Source organism: Agelaius tricolor, unplaced genomic scaffold (assembly GCF_023055355.1).
Source record: "Agelaius tricolor isolate 1412-34295 unplaced genomic scaffold, bAgeTri1.0.p SCAF_31, whole genome shotgun sequence".
Lineage (NCBI taxonomy): Eukaryota > Metazoa > Chordata > Aves > Passeriformes > Icteridae > Agelaius > Agelaius tricolor.
The window spans coordinates 924736-945767 of record NW_027269291.1 but is presented as its reverse complement, the minus strand read 5'-3'; the positions used below and the strand labels follow the sequence as shown (position 1 = coordinate 945767).

The 21032-nt window shown below is 62.6% G+C and overlaps 1 protein-coding gene across 1 annotated transcript; it reads right to left on the bottom strand.

Moving 5' to 3' along the window:
* Positions 1-6430: 6430 nt before the first annotated feature.
* NGFR (nerve growth factor receptor) lies at positions 6431-21032 on the bottom strand. Its single transcript, XM_071451012.1, is given in 7 exon segments — positions 6431-9145; positions 9870-10030; positions 10499-10742; positions 12943-13302; positions 16572-16716; positions 20834-20959; positions 20961-21032. Coding segments are annotated over 7 exon segments (1410 nt in total). The 3' UTR covers positions 6431-8843.

Sequence of the window (21032 nt, the reverse complement as noted above, 5' to 3'; positions counted from 1 at the left end):
ATGGGACCACATTTGGGAGGCCTGGCTCGGCCTGGCACTGGGCTGGGATGTTTTGGGGTGTTCTGGGATGGTTTTGGGGATGTTTTTGGGGATATTTCAGGATATTTTGGGGATGTTTTTGGGATGTTTTCTGATGTTTCTGGGGTGTCTTTGGATGTCTTAGGAAGTTTTTGGGATGTTCTGGGATGTTTTCAGCATGTTTTGGGACGTTTCTGGGATGTTTTGAGATATTTTTTGGATGGTTCTTGGATGTTTTTGGGATGTTCTGGGATGTTTTTGGGATGGTTTTAAGACCATTTTTTGGATGGTTCTGGGATGTTTTTGGGATGTTTTTTGGGATGTTTTAGGACATTTTTTGGAGGTTCTGGGGATGTCTTTGGGCTGCTCTGAGATGTTTGAGGATATTTTTTGGATGTTTTGGGGATGTTTTTTGGGGATGTTTTGGGGATGTTTTTAGGATGGTTTTGGGATGTTTTGGGGATGTTTTTGGGATGGTTTTGGGAATGTTTTGGGGATGTTTTGGGGATGTTTTTGGGGATGTTTTTGGGGATGTTTTTGGGGATGTTTTGGGGATGTTTTTTGGGATGTTTTTGGGATGTTTTTGGGGATGTTTTTGGGATGTTTTTGGGATGGTTTTGGGAATGTTTTGGGGATGTTTTGGGGATGTTTTTGGGAATGTTTTGGGGATGTTTTGGGGATGTTTTTGGGGATGTTTTGGGGATGTTTTGGGGATGTTTTGGGGATGTTTTTGGGGATGGTTTTGGGGATGGTTTTGGGGATGGTTTTGGGGATGTTTTTTGGGATGTTTTTTGGGATGTTTTTGGGCTGTTCTAAGATGTTTTAGGATGTTTTTGGGATGTCCCCTCCCACACCCGGGGCAGAGCCGGGACACTCCAGGCTCGGGGCCGGCTCCGTGCTGACCTTGCCCCGTTCCCTGGGGGTCTCCAGGAGCTCCCACAGCCCCAGGGGTTTGGGAATCCTTTCCTGGAGCTCTGGGTGGTCCCGAGCCGGGAGTGCTGCCAGCGCCACCCCAGGCCCCAATAATCCGAATTTCCACAGGCTCGGCGTCCTGGGAGCGCCGCTGATCCCGGAATTTGCTCCCCTTTGGAATTCATGGAGCTCCCGTGGCACCCCCGGAGCCGGGAATGCTGCGGGAGTGGGATTTTATTGGGATTCACCCGGGATTTTCAGTGGGAAGGGGATTTTATTGGGATTCACCCAGGATTCTCAGGGGGAATGGGATTTTATCGGGATTCACTCAGGATTTTCAGTGGGAGTGGGATTTTATCAGGATTCATACAGGAATCTCAGTCACGATGGAATTTTATTGGGATTCACCTGGGATTTTCAGTGGGAATGGGATTTTATCGGGATTCACCCAGGAATCTCAGTCACAATGGGATTTTATTGGGATTCACCCAGGATTCTCAGTGGGAATGGGATTTTATCGGGATTCACACAGGATTTTCAGTGGGAATGGGGTTTTTTGGTGGGATTCACCCAGGGTTTTGGCCAGGTGCTGCCAGAGCCTCTCCATGCCCATCCTATAGGGGCAGGAGGGAAAAGGGGACGGATTTGGGCAGGAATGAGGAGCGGGAACGTCCCAGGGATGGAGCTGAGATGAAACTGGGATGAACTGGGATGGAACTGGGATGAAACTGGGATGAGCTGGGATGGAACTGGGATGAACTGGGACAGAGCTGGGACGGAGCCGAGCGCTTTCCCAGATTCCAGGCCCGGCTGGGATATCCATGTCCTGGCACAGGGATCTGCTCCTCCTCCTCCTCGGGCTCCTTCCAGGACCTCCGGGGCTGTGTCCAGCTGCCTTTCCCATCCATCCCGCGCTGCCGCCCCCGGGCTGGGAGCTCTGCCTGCAGGGAAGGCGATACCGCAGCAGGGAAGGACAGATGGACGGAGCAGAGCCTCTGGAAGCTTCTCCAGGAGCCGCCGGAGCCTCCTCCGGCTCCTGGTGGGATGGTTTGGGGTGGGAAGGTGAATCCCAAATCCCACTGCCACCCCAAATCCGGGATCCATCCCCGGGGACTCCCCAGGATCCAGGCCCAGGAGGCGGGCAGGGTTAATTAGCAGGAATTGGGATTGGGCAGGGTTAATTAGCAAGAATTGGGATTGGGCAGGGTTAATTAGCAGAAACTCAGGATTGGGCAGGCTTAATTAGCAAGAATTCGGGATTAATGAGAGGCTGCTCAGGTCCTGCTGAGGGCAGCAGAATTCCCGGGCAGCCTCGGGGCATCCATCGATCCCCGCAGGATTTATCCCCGAGGCATTGCCAGGAAATGGCTCCCATCAATCCAGAGCCAATCGTGGCCCCGGGAGCGGGGAAAGGGAGAATTCCCTCGCCGGGAAAGGGAGAATTCCCTGGCCGGGAAAGGGAGAATTCCCTCTCTGGGAATTCTCAGCAGAGCCCCGGGGAAGCCGGGCCGGGCTCTGAGGACATTCCCGGGAATGGGCCAGGAAGGATCCCAGGGAATGGGGAAAGGGGAGCGCCCCAAAGCTCCAGGACCCCGTGGCATTCCCGGCCCCGTTCATCCCCTCCCTGCTCCCAGTTTTTCCTCTGCTCTCCCCCAAAGCCGGGATCCGAGCCCAGGGCGCCTCTGGAGCCGCTCTTCTCCCGCCTTTCCCCCTCTCCGGATGCCGGGTTTCCATTTCAGCGCCGCTCTCCTCGGAGCAGGGCCGCTTTTCAGGGAGCCGCAATTCCTTTGTCTCTTCCTTTCCCTGGGAACCCGAGCCCCCGCAGCTGACAGAGAGCAGGGAAGTGTCAGCTGCTGGGAACTCCGATTCTGGGAATATTCCCCCCAAAACTCCCGCGGGGAGGGAAATCGGGATAAGGTTTCCCCTGGTGCCGGTGCTGGGCTTTGTTTTTGGAGGAGGTGATGATTTCCCGGGATGATCCCGGGCTGCGGGGGATTTATGGAGCACTAAAACCCAGCAGCTTTTCCCTCAGCCTCAGCTGGGATGTTTTTCCTGCCGAAAAACTCCGGGATTTTTCCTTCCTTCCGCCACAAATCCAGGGAAAGCCCTCCCAGCTCCTTCCAGCCTCGGAATTCCCACAAAATCCCACCCTGAGCCCTGATTCCCACATAAATCCAGCCAGGGGCTCGCAATTCGTCTGCAGATCCCTGGGATCACATTCCAGGGAATTGGGGGGGAGGTCAGGCCCCTTCCCAAAGGATAACGGATCCCAGTCCTGGCCTCTCATTCCCCCAGAATTCCCACATTTCCCCCAGAATTCCCACATTTCCCCCAAATTCCCACATCCCCCTGCAATTCCCACATCCTCCCAAATTCCCACATTTCCCCCAGAATTCCCACATTTCTCCCCCATTCCCACACCCTCCCAAATTCCCACATTTCCCCCAAATTCCCACATCCTCCTGCAATTCCCACATTTCCCCCCCCATCCCCACATCCCCCCAAATTCCCACATTTCCCTCAGAATTCCCACATTTCCCCCAAATTCCCACATCCTCCCAAATTCCCACATCCTCCTGCAATTCCCACATCCCCCCAAATCCCCACATTTCTCCCCCATTCCCACACCCTCCCAAATTCCCACATTTCCCCCAAATTCCCACATCATCCCCCCCTCCATCCCTCCCTGCCAGGTGCAGCCGGAGCTCCCTCGGCTCTCACGGAGCGTGGGAGGTGTGGGGGAAGCTGGAGCAGGGAATTTTTCCTGGGAAAATTCTCCTTTTTTCAAGTGGCTCCGGGAGCGCTGGGTCCATCCCCACCCGGATTTTCCAGCCCTGGGATCCTCTGGGGGTTCCTAAACTGGGATTGGGGTTTGGGAACCCTGGGGGGGCGTTCCAAGGGAATTCCCTGGAGTTTCACCCCTCACACCCCAAAGGGCAGCCTGGGGAAGCAAAGCAGGACAAATCCCTCCGGATGCCAAATGCTCCCAGATCCCAAACCCCTCTGGATCCTGGGAGGTTTAGGAGCCTAAAAACCCCAAATCCCTCCGGATCCCAAATCCCTCCGGATCCCAAATCTCTCCAGATCCCAAATCCCTCTGGTTCTTGGGAGGTTTAGGAACCTAAAAATCCCAAATCCCTCCGGATCCCAAATCCCTCCGGATCCCAAATGCTCCCAGATCCCAAATCCCTCTGGATCCTGGGAGGTTTAAGAACTTAAAAATCCCAAATCCTTCCAGATCCCAAATCCTTCTGGATCCCAAATCCCTTAGCATCCTGGGAGGTTTAGGGACCTAAAAATCCCAAATCCCTCCGGATCCCAAATCCCTCCGGATCCCAAATCTCTCCAGACCCCAAATCCCTCTGGTTCTTGGGAGGTTTAGGAACCTAAAAATCCCAAATCCCTCCGGATCCCAAATGCTCCCAGATCCCAAATCCCTCGGCATCCTGGGAGGTTTAGGAACCTAAAAATCCCAAATCCCTCTGGATCCCGAATCCCTCCAGACCCCAACCCCCTCTGGATCCTGGGAGGTTTAGGAGCCTAAAAACCCCAAATCCTTCCATATCCTGAATCCCTCTGGATCCCAAATCCCTCTGTGCCCCTCCCAGGTGCGGTTTGGGGCCTTTTGGGTTTCCCCCAATCCCGGGGGGATTCCAGGGAATCCGGGCGGGGTCCCCTCCCCAGGGACCCCCCAGGACCCCGGCCCGGCCCCGTCGCTCCCAGCCCGCGCTGGGAAGGGGCCGGGATCGGGAATTGGGAGCGGGAAGGGGCCGGGATCGGGAATTGGGAGCGGGAGGCGGTGCCAGGGTCGCGACCCCCGCGCCGGGGGGGATTAAAGGCTCAGCGCCGGCCCCAGAGAGGAAATTGGAATTAAATCCCCATCCAGGCGGGGCCGGGGGGGCATTCCCGGCTCTCCCGAGGTCCTGGAAGGGTTAAAGGGGGTCCCGCGGGATGTTTTGGAAAACCCAGGGCCGCAGCTGGGCCCGGGGGATGGAGCAGCGCCCTTTGCTCCAACTGCTTCCCATTACCCGGGAATGCGGCTCCATCTGGGCGGCAGATCCAGCCTGGGGGGGTCGGGGGGGCTGATCCCGCCCGGGGACCGGGAACGGCTCCAAACCCCCCCATTCCCTGCGGGAGCTGCGCCCCCAAAGCCGGGATGGAACCGGGGAGAAACCTGCGGGGAAACGGGGGAGGCAGCGGGGCTGGGGAGGAAATTCCCGGGAGATTCGGGATCGTCGGCTGCGGCTGGCCCGGGACCGCTGCTGCTCCCTGGGAAATCCAACTTTCCCTTCCTGGATTTCCCTTCCCGCTTTTCCCTTCCCATAATTTTTTCCCGGTTTTCCCTTCCCGATTTTTCCCTCCCGCTTTTCCCTTCCTTTTTTTCCCTTCCCGGTTTTTCCCTTCCCGGTTTTTCCCTTCCCGCTTTTCCTTTCCTGCTTTTCCCTTCCCTCTTTCCTGCTTTTCCCTTCCCTCTTTCCTTTCCCTTTTTCCCTTCCCTTTTTTCCCTTGCTGCTTTCCTTTCCCGGTTTTTCCCTTCCTGGTTCTCCCTTCCCTCTTTCCTTTCCCGCTTTCCCTTCCCGCTTTCCTTTTCTTCTTTTCCCTTCCCACTTTCCCTTCCCGGATTTCCCTTCCCACTTTTTTTTTCCCTTTTTTCCCTTCCCGGTTTTTTCCCTTCCCGGTTTTCCCTTCCCCCTTTCTTTCCTGCTTTCCTTTCCCACTTTTCCCTTCCTGCTTTTCCTTTCCCGCTTTCCTTTTCTTCTTTTCCCTCCCCGCTTTTCCCTTTCCCACTTTTCCCTTCCCAGATTTCCTTTCCCATCTCGTTCCCGCTCCAAGGGAAGCTCCCGGCTCCCTGCAGGGATTTGAATGAAAAGCGCCTCCACGGAGTTTAATTTGGAATTTTTTCCCCGTTTTTTTTTTCCCAGCGGTTGCTGCGTTTTCCCAGGCCCCGGGGCTGGGTTTGGGATTTTTCCCTGTGGATCCAGCAGGGATCTGGCCCTGCCGCCCCCCCTGGCAGCAGATGTGGGATTCAGCAGCTCTGGCCCTCCCCTGAGTCCCATTAAAAAGGGGAAGGAGCTTTTCCAAGGATTTCCCCCAGCCCGTGAGAACATCAGGCCCCTTTCCAGATTTATTCCAAATTTTCCCTTTTTTTTTTCCCCCTCTCTGCCCATAAATCTGCTGTCCCTGATCCCACACACGAAGCCCAGCTTGCTTCCTGCTTTTCCTGCTCTGGGAATTCAGGGATTTGGGATCAGAATGGGAATGTTCCCGGTGAAAATCCCATCGGGAAGGCGTTGAGGGCTTTTTCCCATCCTGGATTCCCAGGGTTTTTTGGTTTGTTTTTTTTTGGGAGATCAGGAAGAAGCGAGCGGGACAACGACAACGGATGCTCTTTATTGGCATCCCAAGGATACACACGGACAAATTCCACCCCCCTGGGCCTCCCCCGTGCATCCCCCCCGGCTCATGCTGCCCCCAGACCCCCCCAAATCCTTCTATTCCTACGAAATCGGCCCTGGAATTACAGAGTGGGGAGTGGAGCAACACACGGGCTTGGTACAACACGAAACGAGCTCTGGCTTTGGCTTGGGTTTCCCTCCTGGCTTTGGGGGGTTTTTTTTTGGTGTTTTTTTGAGTTTTATTTCCATTTTTTTCCCCCCGCAGCCAGGGGGGTTTGAGGCAGCTCCCGGCTCCTCTTTGGATGCTGAGTTTGTCCCCGTTCCCTCGGCCCTGAAAATCTGATTTTTTGGGATTGGGGGCGCTGAAATCCCTTCCCATGGCAATGAAAACCTGAGGGTGAGGCGGGGATGTCCTGAGGAACAGAATTCCCAGCGGGAGAGGCTGGGCTGGGCTGGCTCTGCCAGGAAATTCGGTTTGGGTTCGGGCACCTCGATCCAGGCACCCTCGGCTTGCCCTGGAGTCGCTTTCCAAAATCCCAGACCAGTGGGAGCTACCTGAAGGTGGCCAGTGATGGAATCCATCCCAAATTCATCCTAAATTAATCCAAAATCCAACCCAAATCCATCCCAAATCCATCTCCCAAATCTATCCCAAATTAATCCAAAATTCATGCCAAATCCATTCCAAATTAATCCAAAATTCATGCCAAATTCATCCCAAATCCATCCCCCAGATCCATCCCAAATTCACCCCAAATCCGTCCCAGATCCATCCCAAATCAACACCAAATCCATCCCAAATCAACACCAAATCCATCCCGTTGTGTGGCTCGGTCTGGCAGGAGCTGGGGGTTTCCAGCCCACTGCGAGTGGGGTTGGAAATTTGGGGCAAATTTCCTTGGATTTGGGTGGCGGGAGGAGTCTGGGACTCAGATTTGGGGTTTTCAGCCCTTCCAGCCAGGGGTGGCTCTTCCCAAAGGATCTGGGTGCTGGAATCCCCCAAATCCCAGCCTGGGTTCTCCATGATCCAGAGTGCAGCGGGAGGGAAATTTCCAGAAGATTCCGGAGGATCTGGGCGCTGGATTCCCATGGAAGCCGCTCCAGCCCCTGGAGCTGGATGCTGGGAATATCCCAACGCTGCTGTGGGATTTTGGGGGTGAACTGTGGGATTTTGGTTCCTCTGCCTCCCCGTGGAGCCTTTAAGGCCAGAAACGAGGGGGGACCAAAGGGTTGGGCTGGGAATTCCCAGCTGGAAGTGGGGAGGGGACAGGGCTGTCCCCAGGGGTCACATCGAGCACTGGGTCAAACACCAAATTCCTATGTACAAGTCTCTCCTCCGGGAGGGCCCAAAAACCCCGGTTCTGCCTTCAGCCAGGAATTTTGGGATGAATCCAGAGGGGAGGGGTGGCCACACCTGGCTCAGGGCTGTGCCCACACCTGGCAATTCAGGTTGGGGACATCGCCGGGAGCTTGGGGGCAGCTCAGGGGACACTCCCTGGACTGGTGGCCACTCAGGGGACATCCCGAGGCTGGTGACAGCCCAGGGGACATCTCCAGGCCGGTGGCCACTCCAGCTCACCCAGCTGAGGCCAAAACGCCCCCAAAACGCCCTTTGAGCAACGTCACCTCCCCGAGAAGGTGCCAATGTCACCCCGGGCCATTCCCTTGCCCGATGTCACCGATGTCACCTCCCCGAGAAGGTGCCAGTGTCACCCCGGGGGCAGAGCTGCCCTTGACGGTGCTGGCACAGCAGGAGCCCTTTCAGCAGGGTGGGGACAGCGGGGACAGTGCAGGGGTGGCAGGGTGGCCTGGCCCCGCTCGGGGACAGTGCAGGGGTGGCAGGGTGGCCTGGCCCCGCTCGGGGACAGTGCAGGGGTGGCAGGGTGGCCTCAGAGGTCCCTGCAGCTCAGGGACAGGGCAGGAGGGAGGAGCAGGGCCCTGGGGGTGTCCCCGCGGGGCAGGCACTTGGTCAGCGCTTTCCACCTTCAGTGTCCCCTCGGTGGCCCCTGCAGCCCCCACAGAGGGGTCCTGGCACCCCAAAATCTGCTCCTCAGTGTCCGGGCTGGTCCTGGCTGCTCCCCCAAATCCCTGCAGAGCTGTGGGGAGCTGCACCCCAAATTTCACAGTGTAGGGAGCCGGGTCCCCTCCCCCAGCCCCCCCGAGCCCCCAAATCCCGGGGCAGCGGCTCCAGGGTGCCCAACCCTGCCCTTCCCCCGCTTTTGGGGTAAAAGCAGCCGGATTTGGGGGTGTTGGAGGGGAACGGGGTGGGGCAGGAGGAAGAGGAGCCCCAGGGAGAGAAGGAGCTGGAAGGGAGGAGAGGAGAGGAGAGGGCTGAGAGCACGGCGCTCTCTCCCGTGTCCATCTGTCCATCTGTCCGTCCATCCCGCGGCCGGGATTTGTGATCAGGGTGGGGCCGAGCCCCTCCAACACCACCAGGGGCCGGTACCGGGACCTGCTTGGGGCTGACCCCGCCATCTGCCCCCGTGGCCGGGCAGGGTCAGCCGCCGGGGCCGGCCCTCAGACGGGGGAGGTGGCGGTGGAGTCGCTGGCCAGGCTGTCGGCGATGTCGCCGCGCTGCAGGCGGCGCAGGGCGGCCAGGAGCGCGTCCAGCGTGGCCGACTCGCGGCCGGCCCAGTGCGCCAGCAGCGCCCGCGCCGGGGCCTCCTCGCGGGTGAAGGACTCGATCAGCTCCTCCTTGTAGCCCAGCTCCCCCGCCAGCTGCCGCCACGTGTCCTCCGCCGAGCTGCCCAGCAGCTTCTCCACCTCCTCCTGCTTGCTGGCCGGCAGCGCCGAGTACGGGCTCCCGTCCGCCTTGGGAGCTGCTGGAGAGAGGGGGAATGGTCTGAGAGCGTGCCCGGGGCTGTGCCCGTCCTGCCTGCCCTTACCTGGGTGTCCCTGCCCATCCCTGCCCTTACCCGGGTGTCCCTGTCCATCCCTGAGTGTCCCTGCCCATCCCTGGGTGTCTGTGCCCATCCTCCCTGCTCTTACCTGGGTGTCCCTGCCCTTACCTGGGTGTCTGTGCCTGTCCTCTCTGCCCTTACCTGGGTGTCCCTGTCCATCCTCTCTGCCCTTACCTGGGTGTCCCTGCCCTTACCTGGGTGTCTGTGCCTGTCCTGTCTGCCCATCCCTGGGTGTCCTTCTCCATTCCTGGCTGTCCCTGCCCATCCCCAGGGTGTCCCTGTCCATCCCTGAGTGTTTCTGCCCATCCCAAATTGTCCCTGCCCATCCTTCCTGTCCATCCCCTGTCCATCCCTGGGTGTCCCTGTCCATCCCTGGGTGTCTGTTCCCATCCTCCTGGCCCATCCCTGTTTGTCCCTGTCTATTCCAGGGTGTCCCTGCCCATCCTCCCTGCCTATCCCAGGCTGTCCCTGCCCACCTCGGTGTCCCCACCCATCCCTGAGATGTTCCAGCCCACCCCAGATTGTCCCCACCCACCCCTGGGGTGTCCGTGCCCATCCCAGGCTGTCCCAGCCCATCCCAGGCTGTCCCAGCCCATCCCAGGCTGTCCCTGCCCATCCTCCCTGCCCACCCCAGCAGCCCCACCTGGCCCCTGGGTGCCCTGCCCGGGGGGCTGCTGCTCGTGCAGGCTCTGGCTGTCCACGGAGATGCCGCTGTCGCTGTGCAGCTTCTCCCCCTCGGGGGACGGCGTCTGGTTCACCGGGCGGTTGTTGGCCCCTTGCTTGTTCTGCTTGCAGCTGTTCCACCTGCGGGGACAGCGACACACAGGTGACATCCCTGGGGCTGCCAGGGCTTTGTCCCCTTCCCTGGGACTTGTCCCAGTTTCTGTTTTCTGCCCTGGTGCCAGGGCAGGGACAGGGGATGGGACAGGGACAGGGACAAGGAGAAAAGGACAGGGACAGGGAGGGAGACACGGACAGGGACATGGACAGGGAGGGGGACAGGGACAAGGAATGGGACAGGGACAGGGACACAGACAGGGACAGGGACAGGGACACAGACAGGGACAGGGAATGGGACAGGGACACAGGGACAGGGAGGGGGACATGGACAGGGAATGGGACAAGGCTGCAGTGCGTCCCCCACGCTGCTGCCACCTCCCTCCTCACCCCCCACACAGTTTTGGAAATCTGCCCATCCTGGTGCCCCTGGTGGTGGCAGCTGTGGCTGTGGGATCCCCCTGTTCCCCGCTCCCCAAATCCCTGTCCCGGTACCTCTTGAAGGCGATGTAGGCCACCAGCCCCACCACCACGGCGGCCAGGATGGAGCAGTAGACGGGGATGAGGTTGTCGCTGGTGCCGTGGGTGACCACGGGCTGCGAGCTGCCCATGACGGTGGTGGCCGTGTCGGCCGCGGTGCTGGGCCCCCCCTCGGTGCTCAGCGGCTCCCTGGAGGCGGCCTCGGGGCTCTCAGAGCCCCCCAGGGACGGGGCAGGCGTTGTCCAGCGAGGGTGGAGCCCTGCGGGGTGGAGGGGAAGGGAAATCGGGGTCGGGATGAGGGCACGGCTGTGCCCTGCCTTGAGGGTGGCTGTGGCTGCGCCAGCGCTGTCCCTTGGGGCACGGCTCCTGCTGCGGCCCCCAAACCCAGGGGAGCTGCCCCAGCTGACCCCAAACCCGCCCTGAGGCAGCCCAGGTGCCCACAGCCCGCACGGAGCCGCTCCCGCAGCTCCAAGGCCTGGCCTTGCTCCTTTCCCGGCCCCTGCGGCTCCGTCCGGGAGTGACCCCGCTCCTGCCACACCCGGGCGTGTCCCGGGAGAGCGGAGCCGTCTGGGCTTGTCACGGGGAAACACATGGGTGCCCCATCTGATCCTATCCCACCCCATCCCATCCATCCCACCCCATCCATCCCATCCCACCCCATCCCATCCACCCCACCCCATCCCATCCCATCCCATCCCATCCCATCCCATCCATCCCATCCCATCCCATCCCACCCTCCCTGTGCCCTCTCCGGGCCTTTGCCCGGTGCCAGGGCCGGACCACATCCCCCAGCCCATCCTGGAGTGAGGCTGAGCTGGGAATTGCGGCAGGAGCTGGGACCTCACCCTGCCACCCTCCTGCCCCCGGGCTGGGATTGTGCCAGGCTGGGATTGTTGTGCCAGGCTGGGATTGCTGTGCCCGGCTGGGATTGTTGTGCCAGGCTGGGATTGTGCTGGGCTGGAGTCAGGATTGAGCCAGGATTGTGCTGGGCTGGGATTGTTGTGCCCGGCTGGGATTGTGCTGGGCTGGAGTCAGGATTGAGCCAGGATTGTGCTGGGCTGGGATCGTGCCAGGCTGCAATTGTGCCCCGCCAGCCCCGGGGCTTCATTGGTGTCGCTGTCACAGGGGGGTTGGTGCCATCCAGCCCTGCCGTGTCCCAGCCCCATCCTGCCCCGTTGTGTCCCAGCCCCCGCTGCCCTTTGGGAGCCGCTCCCGAGCCCACTGCAGACAAAGCCATCCCTGTGTCCTTGACTTGTGGCTCCATTTACTCGACCCTTCGGCGGAGCTGCCGCTCTGCCCGGCCCGGCGGCGGCCGGGACAAAGAAAGAGCTTTTCTGCTGCCACTCGGGGCAAGAGTGACGCTGCTCCCGCCCGGGAGCGCTGCTGGGGCTGGCGAGGAGCCCCGGGGGCAGCAGCCCCTGGTGGGAACAGCCCCTGGTGGGAGCAGCCCTGGTGGGAGCAGCCCCTGGTGGGAGCAGTCCCTGGTGGGAGCAGCCCTGGTGGGAGCAGCCCCTGGTGGGAGCAGCCCCTCAGCCCCTCTGGAGCAGCCCCTCTGGAGCAGCCCCTCAGCCCCTCTGGAGCAGCCCTGCATCCTCCAGGAGCTCAGCACGGCTCTGACTTTGCTCTCCCCCTTTTTTCTCCCCTTTTCCCCCCATTTTCCCCTTCCCTGCAGGGCCAGAGCTGTGTTTGGGATGCTGATGGGGACAGGAACACAGTCCCAGCTCCTTTCGCTGGCCCAGCAGTGCCAGATACCAGCCCTGCCAGATCCCGGCACTACTCCCTAAACGCAGACCCAGCCACGCCTCGGCAGCTGCACCGGGAATGTCCCAGCGGTGACAATGACACACACGGGGAATGTCCCAGCGGTGGCAGCAGAGCGGTGACAATGGCACAGCCACACCGGGAATATCCCAGCGGTGGCAGCAGAGCAGTGACAATGACACAGCCACACCAGGCACAGCTCTTACCCCACAGCAGAGTGGTGACAATGGCACACACCGGGAATGTCCCTGGAGTGGCAGCAGAGCCGTGACAATGACACAGCCACACCGGGAACGTCCCAGCGGTGGCAGCAGAGTGATGACAATGGCACACACCGGGAATGTCCCAGCGGTGGCAGCAGAGCCGTGACAATGGCACACACCGGGAATGTCCCAGCGGCGGCAGCAGAGCGGTGACAATGGCACAGCCACACCGGGAATGTCCCAGCAGTGACAGCAGAGCAGTGACAATGGCACAGCCACACCGTGCACGCTCTTACCCCACAGCAGAGCGGTGACAGTGACACAGCCACACCGGGAATGTCCCAGCAATGACAGCAGAGTGGTGACAATGACACAGCCACACCATGCACAGCTCTTACCCCACAGCAGAGAGGTGACAATGACACACACTGGGAACATCCCAGCGGTGGCAGCAGAGCGGTGACAATGACACAGCCACGCCGCGCGCGCTCTTACCCCGGCACTCGGCGTCCGCCACGGCCGTGCACTCCCGCACCAGCACCTCGTTGTCCTCGCAGGTGGTGCAGGGCAGGCAGGGGTCCACGAAGTTGGCCTCGCTGGAGAAGGTGCCCTCGGGGCACTCCTCGCACACGGTGTCCTGCGAGTCCTTGCAGGGGAACATGAGGCCGAAGCCGACCTCGCAGACGCGGCACTCGCGGCAGCTCCCACTGGCCTCGTCCTGGAAGTAGCCGTAGGCGCAGCGGCACACGGCGTCGTCGGTCTCCACGCAGGGCGCCGACATGCTCTGCAGCCCCTCGCACTGCGTGCACGGCTTGCACGGCTCCGTGGCGCTCGCCGTGTCCGAGAAGGTGACGCCTGGTGGGCATGGAGGGGACCAAAGCTCGGCCTCGGGGTCCAGCCGTCCCCTCTGGGGTCAGAGGGACGGGGGTGCCCCCTCTGCGGCCCCCCCAGGCTCGGCTTCCTGTTAATGAACTCTCCCCGTTCCCGCAGAAATTCCCAGCTCCTCATCCCCTGGGCTCTTCAGCCCATTCGCACCTTCCCCGTTCTCCAGTGATTCCCAGTTTGGAGCCTCCTTCCAGGCTCAGCTTCCCAGTAACATCCTCCCCATTCCCGCCTCCTCATCCCATTCCTCTGCAATTCCCAGTCTGGAATCCTTCCAGACCCAAATTCCCGTTAACACCTCCTCCATTCCCACCACAATTCCCAGCTCCAGCACACTCCAGGCTCCCGTTCCCATTGACACCTGCACCATTCCCCCAGCAATTCCCAGTTTGGAGCTTCCTTCCAGGCTCAGCTTTCCAGTAACATCTTCCCCATTCCTGCCTCCTCATCCCGTTCCTGCCTCCTCATCCCATTCCCGCCTCCTCATCCCATTCCTCTGCAATCCCCAGTTTGAAGCATCCTTCCAGGCTCAGCTTCCCATTGACATCTGCACCATTCCTGCCACCTCATCCCCATCCCCACCTCATCCCCATTCACGTCTCTTCATCCCCATTCCCTCCTCCTCCTCCCATTCCTCCGCAATTCCCAGTTTGCAGCATCCTTCCCATTAACACCTTCCCCATTCCCATTTCCCCCCGGGGTCCGGCCTGGCTGCGCTGCCCCCATTGCCCATCCCCGCGCTAATTCCCGATTTTATTCCCCTTTCTGACCTCCCGGGGCCATCCCCTCCCCTCACACCCCATCGCTTTCCCCTACACATCCTGCCGGGCTCCCCGCGTGTCCCCGCTCCGGGCAGCGCTGACTCTGCCTGACCCCGCGGCTCCTGCGCTCGGGTTTCAGCCCGCAGGACGCGCTGCGGGGGAAATCAATGCCCGCTCCGCGCTGTGCCCGCTCCCGGAGGAGCTCGGCGATATTTTTAGCCCCGGAAGAAGGAGCGGAGCCCGTCCTGGAGGGCGCAGCTGCTGCTGCTGCTGCCCCCGCGCTGCCCACCCCATCCCATCCGGGGAAATTCCAGCCCCGGGGACCCCTGCGAGCCCTGCTCAGCCCCAGGGATGGTGCTGGGAATGGGTTCCTGCTCCCAGCAGCTTCCCTGGGGACACTGAGGGAAGGACAGGAATTTGGGGCTGCTTTGGGGGGATTGCCCCGAACCCCCGGGAATGGGCGGGATGGGAGGGATGGGGGTTCCATCCCAGCCTCAGCAGTGGATTTTTCCCGTTCCCAGCACCTTCCCTCACCCTGTGCCTGTGCCCGGGTGTCCTGGCCCTGCCCTGAGGCTTTCCCTGGACCTGCAGAGGATGCGGAGCCACAAAACCCCGGACAGGTTTGGGGTCAGGAGGGACCGCAAACCCCACCCCGTCCTGGACAGGGACCCTTCCCGCTATCCCAGGCTGCTCCCAAACCCATCCTCGGCCACTCGCGGGGTCGGGGCAGCCGCGGCTCCCCTGGTGCCGCTGCCGCTGTCGCCGCCAGCCCCGCGCAGCCCCTGCCCCGTGCCCGAGCAGCGCCGGAGCAGCCCCGGGGCGGCACACGCGGCTCCCATTAACCTGGGCTCATGCCTTGCATTATCCTGAATTATTGATGGGCGCCATTAGAGCGGGGAAGTGGCCAGGAAAGGCTTTCGGCTGAGTGGGCACATTTGCAGTGGCAGCCGAAGGGATCTGAGCTGAGCAATTACAGCCCCGCTCCGAACGGGGCCCGAGCCCCCAGCGCTCCCTCCCTTCCTCCCTCCCCCGGAGGCTGCGGGGCATAAATAAATCATGAGGCAGCCCCCGGGCCCTGGGGAGGCTGCGATGGGGGAAAAGGGGGAATGAGAGCAATCCCCCCCTCTCTGGGGTGGTTTCTGGCAGCCCCCCGGGCGTTGGCAGGGGCCGGGCTTCGGTTGCAGAGGATTTTTTCCGGAACGATTCCCCCGGAGGGTCGGGAACGCGTCCAAGGGAGTGCTCGGAGGAGGCAGCCCCGGGTGCAGGTGGGGACCCTCGGCCCTGGGCCGTGCCCACATTCCTGGGGCGCAGTCTGGAGGCCGTGCCAGCCGCGGGGCTGCCTCCACCTGCCCAGCCCGTGGCAGCAGGATCCGGGGGGATCCGGGGGGATCCGGGGGGATCCGGGGGGATCCAGGGGGATCCAGACATGTCCAGGGGGATCCGGGCATGTCCAGGGGGATTCAGGGGCTTCTGGGTGTGTCCAGGGGGATCCAGGGGGTTCCAGGCCCACAGGAGTCCTCTCCCCATCCCAGCAAGGGACACCTGCGGGGTTTGCAGGTTTCCTTCCCTCCACACCCCAAAATCCCTCTCAGGGAAGAGCTGAGGGTGGGGAGGAGATTTTCCCTTGGTGGGATCCATTCCTCACTGGGATCCATCCCTCACTGGGATCCATCCTTCACTGGGATCTGTCCCTCACTGGGGTCCATCCCTCACTGGGATCCATCCCTCACTGGGATCCATCCCTCACTGGGGTCCATCCCTCACTGGGATCCATCCCCTGATCCAGGAGGGATCCAGCCCCGTTTCCCGGCCGGGCTCAGGCAGGCAGAGCCGTCCATCGATTTCTCAGGACGCTGAGGTATTTTTAGCCCTGCCCTGGCTCTGCTCCTCCAGCCTCCTCTGCCTCCTGTCTGCTCCCTCCCTGCCCCAAACCCTTCTGTGCCCATCCCAAATCCCCTGTGCACGTCCCAAACCCCTCCCTGTGCCCATCCCAAACCCTTCTGTGCCCATCCCAAACCCCCCTGAGCACATCCCAAACCCCCCTGTGCCCATCCCAAACCCTCCCTGTGCCCATCCCAAACCCTCCCTGTGCCCATCCCAAACCCCCCTGTGCCCATCCCAAACCCTCCCTGTGCCCATCCCAAACCTCCCTGTGCACATCCCAAACCCTTCTGTGCCCATCCCAAATCCCCTGTGCACATCCCAAACCCTCCCTGTGCCCATCCCAAACCCCCCTGTGCCCATCCCAAACCCCCCTCTGCCCATCCCAAACCCCTCCCTGTACCTGACAGCGCTGCCCTGACCCCACAATGGGCCTGTGCCCTTCTCCACACCCCAAACTCCCATTTTGGGGGAAGAACCTCCCATTTTAACCCATCCTTTGCCCAGAGCCCGGCCCGAGCCCCTCCTGACTCAGCAGAGGGGTGGCCCGGGAACGCTGTGACACTTGCAGGGGGGACAGGGGGTGTTTGGGGCACTCACTGTCCAGGCAGGGCTCGCAGACGGTCTGGTTGACCCCGCAGGGCTGCACCACGCCCTCGCCCACGTTGCAGAGCCGGCAGCACTCCCCGCCCGCCGTGAACAGCTTGGACACGCAATCGTCCTTGGAGGCGCCGGCCCCGGGACCCTGGCGGGAGAGCAGAGCCCAGAGGTCACCCCTGTCACCCCTGTCACCCCTGTCACCCCCGGGATGGGACAGCCCGGGAAGGGCCCGCTCTGGGGACACCCCACTCATGCTGAATGCGGATTTGGGGGGAAACAAAAGCGCTTTTCCAGGCAGAATTCACTGCTCGGGAAAGGCCCTGCTGAGTTCTGTGCTGGAGGGAGCTGGGAGGGTCCTCAGGGGGGTTTGGGGTGATGTGGCCTCTGTTTGTCCTTGTCCCTTCCTCAGCCATGTCCCCTAAGGGCCCTGAACCACCCGGAGGAGAGGAGAGGGAGAGGGAGAGGGAGAGGGAGAGGGAGAGGGAGAGGGAGAGGGAGAGGGAGAGGGAGAGGGAGAGGGAGAGGGAGAGGGAGAGGGAGAGGGAGAGGGAGAGATTCCTGCCCCCCATGGAGGGTCTGGAGAGCCTGGGTGGCACCTCTGCCCCCCAAAACCCTCTGGGCACCAGGAACGGGGAACCGAGGGAGCAGCAGGAGCCTCGGTGCCCTCCCTGCCTGGTGGCACCGCCCCTGAGCGCCACCAACAGCCCGGGGCCACCCCCACGGGGCTCTGCAGCCCGGGCAGGGCCGAGCTGCCCCCAAAGCCCCGCGGGGTGCGGGAGCCCCGTCCCGCAGCAGGTGCCGGCCCTGCCAGGCCCCTCCCGCTCGCAGCCCCGCTCCCTCCCTCCGCCACCCACCCACGGCTGATTTTGGGGAAGGGGGGAGAGGCCCGGGGGAGCATCTGGCGGCCTCGTCAGCGCCTTGGCCGCGTCCCCGCGCTCGGTGCGGCGCTCGGAGCTCCGCATCCGGCGGGGCCGAGACAATGGAGCGCCAATTCCAGGCAGCTGAATGACAAAGTGCTCCAATTACCCTGCGCTGCGAGGCGGCCGCTCCCCCTCCCCGCCGCGCCCCCGCCAGCCCGCCCGCCCTGGCAGCCCCTTCCTCCAGACCCTTTCTCCAGAACCTTTCTCCAGACCCTTTTCCCAGGCCCTTTTTTCCAGGCCCTTTCCCAGAACATTTTCCCAGACCCTTTTTTCCAGATCCTTTTCCTGAATCTTTTCCCAGCTCTTTTTTCCAGACCCTTTTCTCAGCCCTTTTTTCCAAACCCTTTTTCCAGGCCCTTTCCCAGAACATTTTCCCAGACCCTTTTTTCCAGATCCTTTTCCTGAACCTTTTCCCAGCTCCTTTTTCCAGACCCTTTTCTCAGCCCTTTTCCCAAGCCCTTTTCCCAGACCCTTTTCCAAACCCTTTTTCCAGACCCTCTTCCAGAACATTTTCCCAGATCCTTTTTTCCCAGATCCTTTTCCCAGCCCCTTTCCCAGATCCTTTCCCTAGAACCTTTTTCCAGCCCCTTTTCTCACCCCCTTTTCCCAGAACATTTTCCCAGTCCCTTTTCCCAGACCCTTTCCCAGAACATTTTTCCAGATCCTTTTTCCAACCCCTTTTCCCCGGTCCCTTTTCCCAGGTCCCTTTCCCCAGATCTTTTTCCCAGGTCCCTTTTCCCAGCCCCTTTTCCGAGATCTTTTTTCCAACCCCTTTTCCCAGGCCCCTTTTCCCAGCCCCTTTTCCCACTCCAGGCAGGCAGGAGGGATTGGAATATCGGGAACCCTCCCAGCACCCCAAATGTCCCCTGGGAAGGGCTTTGGGGTGAGGCTGTGCCCACCCATTGGGGGCACATTTGGGGGTTTTGGAGCCCAGCTGGGCACAGCCCATGCCGAGCTCCTCTGGGGCAGGGTTTGGCAGCTCCCAGATCCCCGGGATGCGCTTCCAGCGGCCGGGAATGGGGCTGGATGTGACTGGTGATGGGGCTGAACACGGGGCATCCAGAGCATCCCATGACCCCAGAAATCCCAGAGCTTCCCATGATCCCAGAGCATCCCATGATTCCAGAGACCCCAGAGATCCCAGAGACCCCAGAGCATCCCTTAATCCCAGAGCATCCAGAAACCCCAGAGCATCCCATGATCCCAGATCTTTCCCTGATCCCAGAGCTTCCCCTGATCCCAGAGACCCCAGAGCTTCCCTTAATCCCAGAGCATCCCACGATCCCAGATCTTTCTCCGATCCCAGAGCATCCCACGATCCCAGATCTTCCCCTGATCCCAAAGCACCCAAAGATCCCAGAGCATCCTGCAATCCCCGAGTTTCCAGGGATCCCAGATCTTCCCCTGATCCCGGATCTACCTCCAATCCCAGAATTTCCCCCGATCCCAAATTTTCCTCCTATCCCAGATCTCCCATCTCCCCCACAGCTGCGAGCTGCCCGTGTGGGACGAGCCTGGCCGGGCCACCCGGTTCCTCTCCGGGGCCACCCCGTTCCTCTCCGGGGCCACCCGGTTCCTCTCCCGGGCCACCCGGTGCCACCTGTCCCCTCCCCGCGGGGCCTCCCCCTCTCCCCGCCGGCTCCCCCGCCCACGCTCCCGGAACGCTGCGGATTCCCCGCTCCAGGTGCCGCGGGCCCCCCGTTCCGGGGCTTTCCCTCCGGGGCTGGGGGCTCCGAGCCCCCCCGAGCCTGGGCAGCGGCACCTGGTCCGCGTTAGGCCGCGGAAACGCGCGCGTCCTTAGCGCGGCTCCCGGTGACAAAGGCGCGGAATTAACGCCATAAAGCATCCCTGACAGCTGGCCCGGCCCGGCCGCGGGCGGAGGGCGCCGGCGACACCTCTGGAAGCTCGGAATTGTTTTTGGAGCCGGCTCGGGGGGGTTGGAGCCGCTGCCGGGTGAGGACGGAGCCGCTCCGAGCGGGATTTGGGAGCCCCGGAGCGCGGAGCGGCCGCACAGGGCAGGGGATGCTCCAGCTGGAGGCGAGCCCGGCCGAGATCCGAGCCTGACGGGCGCGTTCTGCCTCTCCTGGCCGAGCCCCGCGTCGGGGAGAGGCCAAATCCCGGCTCCCAGCGATTCCCCAACTTTGGGCAGCTCCGGGAGCCACGTCCGAGCCCCGGCCGGCCCTGGCAGGTTCCGAGCAGCGGCTGCGGGGTCCCGGGGATCCCGGAGGGTCTCGGGAGGGTCCCGGGGTGCGGGCGCAGCTGGGGGGACACAGCCGGGTCCCCGTTGTCCCTCCCGGGACACTCCCAGCCCCGCAGGTGCAGTCCCGGAGGGCGGAGCCGGCCCCGGAGGTGCCCCCGAGCGGGGCAGCGGCGATTTGGGGACATCCGCAGCAGCCGGGGGGGCGAGGGGGCGATGCCCGGGGGGAATGGTTGGGATCCATCCGGCCGGGACAGCTCCGGGCGCTGCTGTCCCCGCCCCTGTCCCAGCGGCCCCGGGTGGGAGGGGGGGTTTGGCCACCGCGATCCCGAGGGGGCGATGGGGAAAGGGGGAAAGGAGGAAAGGGCCCCCCCCGGGCCGGCGGTGCCAGCCCCGCTCCGCTCCCCGGCCCTGCCCGGCTGAATTCCCCTTTAATATCCTGCCCGAGGGGTGTCCGGTGCCTGACGGCCCCCCTGGGACCCCCGGCAAATCCTGGCCCCCAAACGGCCCCGATCCTGCCCCAGCTGCGGGCCTGGACCCCCCTCCCCGCCCCTGTCCCCTCTCTGCCGGCCCCCCCCTGCCCCTGCCCTGAAGTTTTTTTTTTGTCTGGGGCGCACGGCGAGGGCTCTGCCAGGGGGAAAAGGGTCTCGAAAGGGTCTCAGCCCCAGCTCTGGGGCACTTCGGAGCCGGGAAAGTCCGGGAGAGGTTTCGGGGGGTGCGTGGGGGGCACTGATGAAGGCACCGGGGGGGTTCGTTCTGTCCCCGCTCCCCTCGGGCTGCGGCTCCGTCGCCCTTTGCAGTGGCAGAGCCGGGGACAGCGGCACCGGAGGGGCTGCGGGACCCCCATCCCCGCCCAGCTCCCCCCGCACCCCAAGAGCTCCGCCCGCCCCCCCGGGGCTCTCCGGTGTCCCCGGGACCCTCCAGCCCCGCACGGCGCTGCCCCCGCTCCTCACCCGCGGGGCTCCCATCCCGGTGAGCCCGGGCCCCTCCGAACCCGCCCCGTGCGAAGCCCCCGGGCCCCTCCATCCCGCGGGGGGACTCCCCGTGCCCCGGTGCCTCCGGGGCCGCTCCCGGTGCCCCCGGGACGCCGCATCCCCTCCCCGCGGGGCTCGCGGGGCTCCCCGGGCGCTGCTCCCCGCACTCACCGCCGGCAGCAGCAGCAGCAGCAGCGGCAGGAGCCCGGCCATGGCGGGGGCAGCGGCGCCGGTGACACCCCCGGGAGCCGGAGCGCGGCCGGGCTGCCCGAGCTCTGCCGCTCTCCGCCGCGGCGGCGGCCAGAAAAGGGCTGCAAGTCCCTCCCCCTCCTCCTCCTCCTCCTCCTCCTCCTCCCCGCCCTCGGAGCAT